Genomic DNA, 12,581 nt, shown 5'->3' with positions numbered 1-12,581 from the left:
GATGTTTCAATATGGAAGAAGTATTCAGCCATTATAAAAAGTCTACCAAATGGACTTGAGGGTATTTAAAAGTAGTCTTACAAATTTTTCATAAATGTTGCATACCCATTGAGACTGATTTTAACAGATGACCCACAGGCCGACCCATCCACGCACAGAGACAATGAGGACTTACTTGAATAGGATGAAAAGAAGGAGTCTCAGGAAGATAACGAAAATAAGTTAACGAGCGAAGCCAATGAATGTTCTGCTAAAGAACATTGATGAGTATTGCCTATGGGCTCCGATGATGAGTTCGAAATGACATGCGAGAGTATGAATGTGGAAATCAGTACGGAGTAGGGATTGAGAATTTGATTCAGGGCGTTTGTCACAGTCCTATGGCCGCCATAGTATGGCGCCAATAGCTGGAAGCTAAGGCGAATAACATCGTTGGACTGTACTCCACCAATGACAATGTTACTTATGGGACTATTCACATACATAATTAACTATAAAAGGAAGTTAGGATAAGGCGGCCGCTTCGGGCCTTTTTCGCCGTGCCACTTGAGTGCCGACGCTTGGAAAGGAACATAACGGGTCAAAGCCCACTTTGGCCCGCCAAAAACCCCGCCGAAATACGAGGAAATTTCGTTTACCTTACTACATGCATTAGTGTTACCTGAGCCTTGTCTCTTTTTTCTGTATTTCTATATAACCAAAGGCTTTCATAAGCATCACAAGTCATTACACATCCACTTAGTCAGCTGTAATTTATCCACCTATTGAACACATGAGATATGATACTCTAAACACCTGGCCGAGGTTTAAACCATATAGTCCTTATATATAAACGCATCTTGAATGTGCTTTTTTTTATTTCTCAGGCTTCTCAGCAACCATTAGCACTCTCTGCATTCATCAATCTTCCATATCAAAACATCATGCATCTCCCCTCAGTCTTAACCCTAATCGCCGGCCTTCCAGCCGCCATGGCCGCTGCGATATCGAAACCCGAGCATGAATCCGAAGGAATTTTCAAAAGAGGCGACTATTGCTATAACACGGGTAGCAATAACAGCGGCTGGCGATCCATTCCTTCGCAGGACATCCAAGGACTGATTGATCAACTTTACAAGATTGGCGGTAACACATTCCTTCTCCATTTCCAAACTAGCGGCCAGCAATGGCAGTTTGAATATAGATGGGGCCAGGCCAAGATCTGTGTAGCGAATGAGTACTGGGCCGCCCAGAATACTCACCTCAAGATGAGCGAGGCAGCTTGGGTTGTCAGCTATATTCGTGACAAGTGCAGCTCACAGTAAGTTCAATATGGCCCCCATTTGACAACGACTAGATCTGACATTTAAATAGCATCGGCGACGCAATCTGTCACGGTGACACTGGTCTGAATCTCCAAGCTATGCTTCGCCATGTTAATGACCCTTGCGAGCATGCATAAAAAGTTCATTGGCGCCGAATAGCGATACATCTTGTTCACAAACACATAGCTATTTCACAAATACATATATACTATTGCAGTCTATCTCCGCTTCGCAGAGGACGAAGAACTTGATGGGTTCTTGCTTAATCTTCCATCGGCTTCAAAGTTTCTAGTTGTGACAAAACGGTTACCATCTCGACAGGCATGCCTCATTGGCCAGCAACCCCATGCATTATAGTCTGCATCTTTTTCATCTCAAATGGCAGATTTCGGGCTGGTCCTATACCGTAGTTTGTCTTTTGGAAAAAGACCCAGGCCTTTATGACGTTAAATCTCAAAGAGACATCTTGCCCTAAGCTCCCGGTGTTTGTCTGATCAATCAGTGTAGACTCCAAGTGTACCGATGCAGGCACAGACATAGATATCATACCATTTAGAAGACTAAGCCAATAAATGACTGAGGCGGCGAATATAGACAAGGGCACCCAGAAGGTGTTGTGCGGTTGAATGGGAGTCGATTGACGCTGTCCTGTATAGCAACGGCGCGTAAAAGGGCACATCTAGCATCAGTAGACCCTCTGATCCACTCCATCGAGACCTTAAGCTCTTTGCCGCTGTTTTCTGACTTAAAAATGTGCTAGTCAATCTGAAGATGTCGACAGATTTGGTCAAAAGGTTCCATGGAGTCGCAGAAAAGGTCAAGGCAGATAAAGTGCTATCTACTCATTAACTCTAGGCGCTCGGTCTCATCAAAGGACTATGTGTTATTTAAAAGCTAGAACACCCGCACTGGAGCTTGCTTCACATCGGGGAGTGCTGGTATTTTGACGATCGACTTTGAAGATGGTGCCTTGCGGTTCTGTCGGACCAGCGTGTGTAGACATTCAAGTACAACATGTACATCTAGTGATGCTTTTACGCGTATCCTTAATGGTGAAGATCTCGTGATAAATATCACTGAAAGAGCACAGGCCCTTCGGATTGCTGTTGGCCATCGCTCGGCGCCACTCCTGAGCATCCCGCGCTTTAAAAGCCTTTGAACAAGCGGAAAGCTTGACAGTATCTATGGCATGTAGTGTACCAGCTCTTGGTTGACCTGAGAGATAGCTTAGTTGGCCGTCGAAAATGTAGTGGCCAACAAGCGCGCTGTGATAAACTTCTTCAGCAGCCCATTTCTTCCAGGGGCGCTCCTCGTTGACTTCTTCGTAAGGTTATTATGATAAGGGCTCTAGACATTGGTTTGCCCAGTTAAAACCCAGGCTATGGAACACCTGGTCAATAAGTTTAAGGTCTGATTTATATAATCGTCAGCAAAAATAGATCTCATAGGAGAGGATCTAGTAAGTCACCTCGGACATTATAGCATAGCATTAGCCAAGGAGAATAGCTGGCACAAGCTAGGCGCCTTTATGCTAAATATAAGACCTTACTACTTATTACTATAGTATATTAGCTAATTTACCTTTTTTATATATTATAATTTACCTTTTCTTCAAGTAGTAAAAAAGTTATCTTTTTTATAATAAAAATTATTTAAAATTATAATATCTTTTTTTAAAGTTTATGAGTTAGTTTTAAAGAATATAACTAAGTATTCTTAAAATCTTATATAATTTAAATATTTATTACCTCTTAGTAAATAAACTTTATTAAGTTAATATTACCATAATTAGCTGCCTTAATTATAGCCTGAACCTAGTTATATAAATAAGTTATTTTATATTATATTTAAATAATAATTCTAAAACTATATTATATTTATTTTATGTTATTAGTTATAATAAATATTTAATTAAAAAGCAGTTAATTATAAGCTAGGCAGAGCTTGTATAAATTATATATTAGAAGCTTATTACTTATTTAGTAATTAGTTTCTATTAGCATAATCCTTAACTACTTAGCCATATATATAAGATAGCCCCGGCTCTGTGCTATTTCGCGAGAGCAGGTAGCACTACTAAAATCAAAGGGTCCTATCTAAATCATAATCTGCTAGGCGATCCGTCGTGTATTATGGCTAAACTCTGTCTTTATTGCCTGGATAATACTTCCACGTAGATCTCACTATTAGTAGACCTGTCAGTTCTCAACAGTCCCGGAACGTATTGTTTCACTGCAAATGTAATAATTTTACGCCTCACACATTCAAATTCAATCTGGAACAATCATCGACCAAAAGAACCCAAACCGTGACTTGAAATTGAAAATCCTAACCCATCTCCTGAATCGACCCACGATGATGACCCGTCCTCCCACTGTCAAGCTCATGACTCCATACAGTATCCGGACTGGGTGCCTCAACAAGAAGCGACGTTGGATGAGGAGATGAGGGGCTGGCTGCCTCAACAAGAGGCGACTTTGGATAAGGGGGTGCAGGGCTTGATTGAACTGGTACGGTATCGTACTGGTGTCCGGCTTGGGCCATGTCTTGTACATTAGGTATAAATTGAGGCTGGGGTGACGAGCCTGAGTCCAACCCAGATCCACTCTCCCTTCTGCCTCGTCGGCGGCGGAGAAACATAAACCCAAGAATTGCTATAACGATGACGGCCAGGCCGCCAACTATACCACCAACGATCGCACCAACATTGGTACCTGACCTATGGCTGGAAGACGTAGATCCAGGTACAGATGTTGCAATCGGGAGGCTTGTCTTTGTGGCAGATACTAGTTTTGTTATAGTTATTGCCAAATTCGAATTCATTGATCCACCCGTAACTTGATGCCCATCCACAACGACCACGGTGTCAAGTTTGCGAGGGTATAGAGAAGTTATACTATCGTATAAGATAGTGAATGCGGATATACTGCACCCATAGGCGAGAACGCCGTCGCTAAATGCAAAGGTACCGCACAAGGGCGCGACAGCCGAACCGCTACAAATATAACAGTGTGTCAGAATAAACCAACTGCCGAAAGAAACAAAAGATATTTGAACTCACCAATAAACATTATAGACGTTGTTTTGACATTCAATGTTACACTTGGCTGGGTCGTAGTAGTCGGTGCTGTCAAAACACGTAGTTGCGGGCGGGCGGCCCGATTCGCACCACGCACGGTTGATTTCGCCCGATTCCCATACGCAGCGCCCCCCCAACGGACATAGCCAATTTTGGCCAAACGCGCCATATCCGCATGTTGGATCTGGGGCAACTGTCAGGGTAAGTGTGCCAGAGATCAGCTTCTCAATATCGTCTCGTCGGGCTAGCTTCTGTGCCGGTGGCTGAGGCACAGGATCGGGTTTGTGCAAATCAGTGGTCATTGGGACTTATAGCATTCGTCTCCCTTCGGATGCGGCTCTGTTTGGTGTCAGGAATATGGGGTTTCCTTTTTGGAGAGGGAAGCAATGCCTTCTGCTCAATACGTGTTAATAGAGGAGGTGAAGGGGCAAGGAAGGCAAAAGGACGGAACCCCGCCTCAACTAATATCACTCGTTTAGCAACCTCAGCATGAAGGCCGAGAATCTAGACTTGAGGTGGCTTGCATACCTACCTTGCACATAATATCACGCGGGAAGAAAATCCTTTCAGCCGTAAAGCTCAACAACCAATAACACATATCGGCCACAGTTCGAGAACCTCGGTATTTTGTCCGTTCTGCAAGATATATGTAACTAGCTTCTGATACTGCATCGAATAGAGCATACTGGGTTACTCAGATCCCGCCAACTGAATCTAATGTCCGTGTACAAAAGGGGCTTTCAGCCCTGCTCATTGATGATCTTCTGACGTCTAAAGACCGTGCTCAATGCTCTCACATACTACTATTTTGCAATGTCCTGCTTCAAAGGCAGACTTCTCAGCATAACTAAGAGAAGACCTCACTGAAAGTTGGGAGGAAAGGTCGGTTAGGCTTTTGGAACCTTAGCTTCTTCGCACCTGATTATCGAACACAACAGCCTGGAATACGGGCCTGGCTTATTATCGATCCATCGCGACTCTGGTGGCGAGTGGAAATGTTCAGGTTCGCCAGAGGTTGGGGTATCAGCTGTTAGGTGTAACGTTTTTGGAACGTACGTATCGTCTCCGCTACTGTAGATTGGTCTATCAAATACCTTGAAAGCCCAGTTCAATCGAGAACAAGTGTGGATCAATGTATGCTAAGGCTTTTACCTGTGGTGCAATAAGAACGTTTGATGGCTTGCGTGGCGTCAATTAAATGAGCCCAATGCAGAAATCACTTCCTTATTCAGGTAAAGTTTGAGAGAATTCATTTCCGTGCTATATCATTTGTGAGACACTGATAGTAATGGCTGGTCAGCTGAATGCCGAACCCTTGCACGAGATTGGAGTAACGATCAAGGGCCTCAGACCGAGCAGTACTTATGAAACGCATAGCTGCATTGGGGATGGCAATAGCTGTTTGTGCAACTGGGGCCAGCATCCAAAGATCATCTCTTCCCTCTCACACAAGACCACCGAACTCACTGTTCACTCTTGCATCAGAGTAACAGCGGAAATTACCGTTGGCTGTTGAGTGGCTTTAATCCTAGCCCCTACGGGTTGTGATCCTCCTCCCGCTGTCGGAAGGATGTGTCCGCATTGTGGTCAGAGTTTCATTGTGGCGTCGCCACTTCTCGGACTATTGAAATGGCGAGTACATCGAGTCTAGACCTGGCGTAAGAAAGCTGAAAGTTGGACGTTTAAACAAGTATCTCAATTTGCGGGTATAGCATTGCCTTAAGGCGGAGAGCATGCAACGTAGCCCATATATAAGCCGGCGGAGCTCTTCGGCTACTATGGACAGTATGGTCAATTTAGGTTTAATAAGGAGCATGCCTGCTGAAGTAGTAGGCATCGCCGACAGGATCACGCGGCTGCTTTTGCCAATCCACTTGGGAATCTCGGCAGCGATGGCAATACGCCATTTCGTGCATTTGCTTACGTGCTCCAGGTAGGCGCGCTGCGGTACCGGAAAGGCTTTGAACATGTCTCGAAGCTCATCATGATCGCCAGGCATGGTCCAACTAGCGTTGATATTGCCTTGTGCGGGTGGTAGTCCGTAATCCATCACTATTGATGTCATTGCGAAGCTGCCTTCCGCTGTCGCTCGACAAATGGAGAACTTGCTGGGACCCAGTGTGCCGTGGGCGTATTTGGTGCGAGGTAGGGAGCCACGCGATCGTCCGATATGAGGATATCATGAGGTACCTGGGATTGAAATATGAACTCGCGAGTAGGAACTGGCCCGACATCTCTATCCGGGTATATCATTCGCTGAATCTTGGACTTGATTCCATCCGCTGCAATTATGAGGTCGGCGGTGTATTCTCGGCCATCTGCCGTCCACAATCTGACGGGCAACGCGTTCTGGCCTAGCCCAATGACATGACAATCGAACGAAACAGTCACTCCAGCTGCGATCGACGCATCGTATGCCATCCGTTGCACAGCTGGCCTCTCATTCATAAACGCTTTCATGTTCCCGTAAGACACAACACCTATAGGCCCAGAGGAGTCCTTATACGACCAAAAATGGAGGCCATGGCCAGTGATGCTGATAGCTTCCAGAGCTGCGCCGAGCCCGATGTGCGTGTACGTTCGTGCGGCGGCTGGTTGGACGGTAAGTGTACCACCTTGGGCCTGGAGGTCAGGATGTTTTTCGAGGACAGTTACAGAGTGCCCATCTTGACTGAGTGCTGCAGCCGCGGTCAAACCGACGGGTCCGGCGCCCACTATAAGAATCCGGAATTTGAAGTGTTCAACAGATGGCGCCATGTGCAGCGTCGGTCACAGGAGTAGCAACTAGTTTGAGAAAGAAGAGTGCGTGTATATGGCCAGCTTGTACTGGAGCCTCTAGGGAAGGTTTAGGTTGGACAGTTAATTGGGATAGAGCAATATTTGCAAAGATGAAGTATCAGAGATTGAGCCGGGCACATCAGGTACTTTGTAACTATCGTTCAGCAGATAACCTTTCCGCTTTATACCGATAGCGAGTCAACATCGAGCTATCCGCCTCGAAGTGCCGAAGTGGCATCAGGAGAATAGCCCCGCAGTCACCGTCAAAATATAGGCGCAGGAAGTACCAACGGCAAATAGCATTTTGGAAGCCACTGAAAGCCGGAAGACATGGAAGAAGATTGTGTAACCTGTATTGTAATGGAATAAGATATTCTGACCCAATACATTAGTTCCCGGTTCCGGGCTCCCTTGCTTTTTCTACGAGTTATCGGTTCTCTTTCTGGGATTAAGCTATACGTAAGATGACAGCTTTCTCGCCTATAAGAAAGCTTGTCTAGTCGTGCACAAGTACGGAGTAGTCTTTAGAAGATACCAGCAGCAATTTCAATAGCCCAACTCTCGGTGAGTCTAATCTTATTAAGCATGCAGTAGGTAGCTTTTGTCTATAAACTAGTCTTCATTAAATATTATGACGGTTGTGGCAAGCACTCCAGGGTAAGAGGTCTAGCCTCGGTAGGGTCAGATGGATGTCTGTGGTGACAGACATAAAGGTATGGATCTCCCTTAGGACTTTAGCTTTTCCATGCTTTTTCATATACAATTTTATACTCTTTTCCTTCGCACTTTTGATATCATTGAATGATTGTTTAATCCTCCATCTTATGACGAAGACCCTATCTTAATTGAACCTAACTGGCAGTCTACACTCAGCTTGCAGCTGAGAGTATTAGAAGATATCGTCTTGTGCAGTCTTTTCTTTGTTGTTGCTCTTCACCTTCAAAATGTTTATAATTAGACAAAGTCGCTGCTCCATACTCTACTGCAAAGAGGGTATTTCCACCCAAGAGCATAACTCAGGTGAAGGTCCTGTAAGTATATTTATAATATTTCCCCGCATGTTAATTTCAAGATAAAGCATTTCCCAACTTGTAATTAAAGACATATTGCAAGCTCACTAGAAAGTGAGAGGCACAATAATCAGATTAACAAATACTATAGCAGTATTTAATAATACTAATGATAACCAAACTTCCCCTGGTGTTAGTTTTTAGAGACAATTACCTTCGAGAAGGGGAACCAGAAATTAATAAGAGAAAATAAACGCTTGGGATACATGTCCTAGACATATCTGTATAACTCGGCAATATCGGCTCTGGAGAGCTAATTATGTACTAGCGCCAGATAAGACAAACGCCGTTTACTGGCCCAACCATCTCCTCCCCAGACGACATACCATCCATCACCTAGTAATCCCCTATCTTATGAGAGTCTTAACCCCTTATTCGATATATCTTATCAGTTCACAAGCCACAGTAGGTTCGGTTTCGTCAACCTCTAGACTAGCTTCTGCTGACGCCACGATGTAGCTGCCGTCTAAGCCGAGATAAGATAGCGTTATGGAGTAGGTCTTGAGCAATTTACGACGACTAGTCCGATCTTGCACATATAATGCCTGAATCTATATTTAGAGTCAGACAAGCTTTTGCCAAGAAGTTTCCCCACGGGCAATCTCATTATCTATCTGACTGGCTAACCAAAGCTATATGATATAAAGACTCAGAAAGGTTGTTAGCCCCGACAGATTTGGAAAACGTAAGCCTTAACCCAAGCATTCAAGACTTGGGCGCACACAGACACAATCAAAGTTATTTTCTGACGTATTATTGGCTTGGTCTAATTTTATTAGACTGACAGGTGTTCTGGCTAAAGATCGAACACGCAGTCGCCAACCACAATGCTGCGATAACCTTGTTCTGGCTTAGAAGCTTAACATACCACACAGTTGCGGCAACTCGGCACAAACCCACTCTGCATGCTCTTGATAATACTTATCGACAATCTTGATGATTTTCGACTTACGTAAATTCACAATCTCAAGCCATTGGCATGTACATGACATTGGCTATAATAAAGCTGATCCACATGGTGACGCTTCCAGTTGGAATCAGAATAAATACTTCTTCCAAACGCCATTGATTCCAGCTCTTAAAAACCCCAAACGTTATTCCCGGCACTTGAGGACTCTCCCGTGGGCCTGTGCTGGAACGTCATAAGACTGTGTTTTTTTTGTACGCAGTACGGTGCTTAATAGCGTGAGCTATGGCAACAACCACGTCTTCGGCTGCTGCAGCCGCGCCGTCCGTCGTTTGGTGGACGCCAGATCCCAAAGCCGGTGTTGGAAGTGGTAAGTGGTTAGATATTCTATCGTCCAAGAGGGCAACCATCTCTCGTTCATGCATTCAATGGCTGACGTCGTGTAGGTGACAATGCATGGCAACTTACAGCCGCTTCTCTCGTAGCGCTACAATCGATCCCCGGGCTCTTGGTCCTCTATGCAGGAATCATGAAACGAAAATGGGCCATTAATAGTGCCTTCATGGCCCTATACGCATTTGCCTCAGTGCTGCTCTGCTGGGTTCTTTGGGGTTACAAGGCTTCCTTTGGAGAGTATATGCTTCCATTCGTTGCCAAACCCGGAAATGTCCTCGGCATTGACACGATGCTGAAGCAATCATACCTTCCTTCCATCGGCGTTGGTCAGCAGTTCCCCATGGCCACTATGGTGTACTTCCAATTCGTCTTTGCCGCCATTACCTTGGTCATTACTGCCGGAGCTTTCCTCGGTCGGATGAACTTTTACGCCTGGATGGTATATGTTCCTCTGTGGCTGACTCTATGTTACACTGTTGGGGCTTATTCAATCTGGGGAGGAGGTTTCCTCTTCAAGCTCGGAGTTATCGATTATTCTGGAGGATATGTCATCCATCTGTCCTCGGGTACAGCAGGATTTATCGGTAGCTACTGGATCGGACCACGACTCAGCAGTGATCGTGCAGATGCCAGACCAAGCAATATTCTGGCAGTTCTCATTGGCGCGGGCATCCTCTGGGTTGGCTGGAACGGCTTCAATGGTGGTGATCCTTACGCAGCCTCTGCCGACGCAGGAGTCGCAGTGCTGAACACGAATCTTTGCACTGCTGTCTCGCTTCTTGTCTGGACGGGTCTGGACATTGCATACTTCAAGAAGCCTTCCGTCATTGGAGCCGTGCAGGGAATGATCACTGGGCTTGTTGCCATCACACCAGCCGCTGGCGTTGTCGCAGGCTGGGGCGCAATCCTTCTTGGTGTTGGCTCAGGCTCGGTTCCGTGGTTCACCATGAATATCTTGGCCAAGAAGATGACCTTTCTGGAGCGCAACTTTGACGACACACTTGGTGTCATGCACACTCACATGGTGGCTGGTGTTGTTGGAGGGTTTGGTACAGGTCTTTGGGCTACTGTGGATGGTTGCGCAGCCTTTGGTCTGACCAATCCCGGAGGAGCCATCGCTGGTAACGGTATGCAGCTTGGGTACCAAATGGCGGGTGCATGCTTTATAATCGGCTGGAACCTTGTCTGGACCAGCCTTATCATGCTCTTTATTAAGCATGTGCTACGAATTCCACTTAGAATGACAGAGGATCAGCTACTTTTAGGAGATGATGCAGTTCATGGAGAAGATGCTTATGTTCTTGGTCCCTGCGAAGCCCATGCACATGGGACTGGAAGTATACAAGGCAGAGGGGAGTCTTTACACAGTCAAGACCTTGAGCTTGGAGCTAAAGACCATCATGGAAGTACGACATCAGCAGATAAGGAAAAGGCAGGGCCTAGTAGGGAACCTATCTATAATTAAATAGGTATAAGTATATATATATGTGTGTGTGAACACTAAACAGACAGATCTGATAGGTATTGATAAAAAAACTCAAGTATTCCTACAGCTCAGCTTAAAGTTTAATCATAGAGAGAGTAGAAAAGCAATAAAGATCCTCAGCTGAGATGCTGCTAATTGCCAAGTACGCCTAGTACATATTCAATGCTTCTTCCTACCCGCAAAAGGCTATCCATAGGCCGCGTGCTCTGCAAATTAATGGAAGCCGACACTCTGGAGCCCGAAAGGAGGATATAGCAAGTTTGTTAAATCATTAGAATACTGGCAAATCCTTCATTTCATAAGTCATGTGGAGACCGGGCGTAATAGATCCACTAAGAAACAGGTTTAGCTCGAGGTTCAGCAGACCCCTTTAACAGTGACAATCTCATCACGCGACATAATACACCCTTCTTGGCATATCCATTAGCTTGTGGATGGAGTCTTGATAGAAATGTTCCATATCTAAATTAATTTAAGTTCTTGAGTCAGTTTGGCTGAATTGATTATAAATTTGAGTAGGAAAATTCTTTAAGCGGTTGGTACTTAGTAAGCTTGACGGACTTGGCGGACTTAACGGATTTATGTACCACTTACCATTTTGAGGTTATATTCGCATAGCAAAGCGATAATTATATAAATCTCTATAATTTCTGCTTTATTACTTATTGCATCACTATCATAGATGCGCAGCTCTTCCCTTGACTGCATACCTATACCGAGACAATTACACCTACTCATTCATCTTTAAAACAACTTTCCGATACGCATCATGTCTCCCTCTATTCACAATCTGCCGCTCCTGGGTCCTCTGGTCGGCCTCAGCACTTGGACATTCGCAATGGAAGGCCTCTTGTATGCACGCCGAATTCCAGCGCTTTCTAAGTACGACGTCACGTTCGATCCCGCCACGGTCAAGAGGCAGAAAGCAGACAAACTGCCTCCTTACGTGCAGTGGCCGGCTGACAACTTCAATAACTTGCTCGAGCAACCTACTCAGTTCTATGCCGTAATGCTTGCTTTGACCTTGTTGGGTGTTAAGGACAAGGTCACGGTGCGCCTGGCGTGGGGCTATGTCGGTCTGAGATTCCTTCACAGCATCATTCACGTCACGACCAACAACCTTAACCTGCGCTTCCCCACTTTTGCCGCAAGTTCATTTGTGCTTCTGGGCATCACTGCCAAGGCAGCATGGGAGCTTTTGGTTTAAGACAAGATTTCCTTAACGTATGTGCACCAATGGCCACGCTGAGAAGCTGTGCCTCGCGGTATACAGTGCCTTTGGAAATAGGGGTAAATGGGATACTGGGACATGGGGTGTGCTGATCTGCCATGCACTCAGCCTTTTATCTCTGATATGCACAACGTGAACTAGACCAAAGATCTGGGGACCTCTTGCGCGACGGGGCGTGGCACAAGCAGCTCGACCTCCGACTGGTCTTCTGTATATTTAACGCTTTATTGGCATCTAGATAAGGGTTGAATTACAGTAAAAGTTGGAGAGGAACATTGCACATATGAAGAATTAATCAGCTCGAGGACATGTGATTCTCAATTTATTCTT

General features: G+C 45.3%; 5 protein-coding genes across 5 annotated transcripts; 3 read left to right on the top strand and 2 right to left on the bottom strand.

Annotated features, from left to right (window-relative positions):
- Positions 1 to 833: 833 nt before the first annotated feature.
- Positions 834 to 1,576, top strand: FOIG_13305 (uncharacterized protein). Its single transcript, XM_031214455.1, has 2 exons — positions 834 to 1,300; positions 1,354 to 1,576. Exons 1-2 carry the CDS (start codon positions 924 to 926, stop codon positions 1,439 to 1,441), a joined length of 465 nt encoding a protein of 154 aa, XP_031055826.1. The 5' UTR covers positions 834 to 923; the 3' UTR covers positions 1,442 to 1,576.
- A 2,056-nt stretch (positions 1,577 to 3,632) lies between these two features.
- FOIG_13304 (uncharacterized protein) lies at positions 3,633 to 4,685 on the bottom strand (the record flags this gene model as incomplete). Its single annotated transcript, XM_031214454.1, has 2 exons — positions 3,633 to 4,299; positions 4,366 to 4,685. 2 exons carry the CDS (start codon positions 4,683 to 4,685, stop codon positions 3,633 to 3,635), a joined length of 987 nt encoding a protein of 328 aa, XP_031055825.1.
- A 1,759-nt stretch (positions 4,686 to 6,444) lies between these two features.
- On the bottom strand, positions 6,445 to 7,140 carry FOIG_13303 (uncharacterized protein; the record flags this gene model as incomplete). Its single annotated transcript, XM_031214453.1, has 1 exon — positions 6,445 to 7,140. One exon carries the CDS (start codon positions 7,138 to 7,140, stop codon positions 6,445 to 6,447), a length of 696 nt encoding a protein of 231 aa, XP_031055824.1.
- Positions 7,141 to 9,301: 2,161 nt separating this feature from the next.
- Positions 9,302 to 11,033, top strand: FOIG_13302 (amt family ammonium transporter). Its single transcript, XM_031214452.1, has 2 exons — positions 9,302 to 9,508; positions 9,585 to 11,033. The coding sequence occupies exons 1-2, from the start codon at positions 9,424 to 9,426 to the stop codon at positions 10,997 to 10,999; spliced, it is 1,500 nt and encodes a 499-aa protein (XP_031055823.1). The 5' UTR covers positions 9,302 to 9,423; the 3' UTR covers positions 11,000 to 11,033.
- A 756-nt stretch (positions 11,034 to 11,789) lies between these two features.
- Positions 11,790 to 12,227, top strand: FOIG_13301 (uncharacterized protein; the record flags this gene model as incomplete). Its single annotated transcript, XM_031214451.1, has 1 exon — positions 11,790 to 12,227. One exon carries the CDS (start codon positions 11,790 to 11,792, stop codon positions 12,225 to 12,227), a length of 438 nt encoding a protein of 145 aa, XP_031055822.1.
- Positions 12,228 to 12,581: the final 354 nt, after the last annotated feature.

The sequence above is a fragment of the Fusarium odoratissimum genome (genome assembly GCF_000260195.1).
Source record: "Fusarium odoratissimum NRRL 54006 unplaced genomic scaffold supercont1.32, whole genome shotgun sequence".
NCBI lineage: Eukaryota > Fungi > Ascomycota > Sordariomycetes > Hypocreales > Nectriaceae > Fusarium > Fusarium odoratissimum.
This window is presented reverse-complemented; position numbering and strand designations above follow the sequence as displayed.

Excerpts from the sequence above, each read along its gene's own strand:
- FOIG_13305 (XM_031214455.1), top strand. The coding sequence starts at position 924 with ATGCATCTCCCCTCAGTCTTAACCCTAATCGCCGGCCTTCCAGCCGCC. Across the intron at positions 1,301-1,353 it reads CGTGACAAGTGCAGCTCACA|CATCGGCGACGCAATCTGTC; the intron begins GTAAGTTCAATA and ends ACATTTAAATAG.
- FOIG_13302 (XM_031214452.1), top strand. The coding sequence starts at position 9,424 with ATGGCAACAACCACGTCTTCGGCTGCTGCAGCCGCGCCGTCCGTCGTT. Across the intron at positions 9,509-9,584 it reads CAAAGCCGGTGTTGGAAGTG|GTGACAATGCATGGCAACTT; the intron begins GTAAGTGGTTAG and ends GACGTCGTGTAG.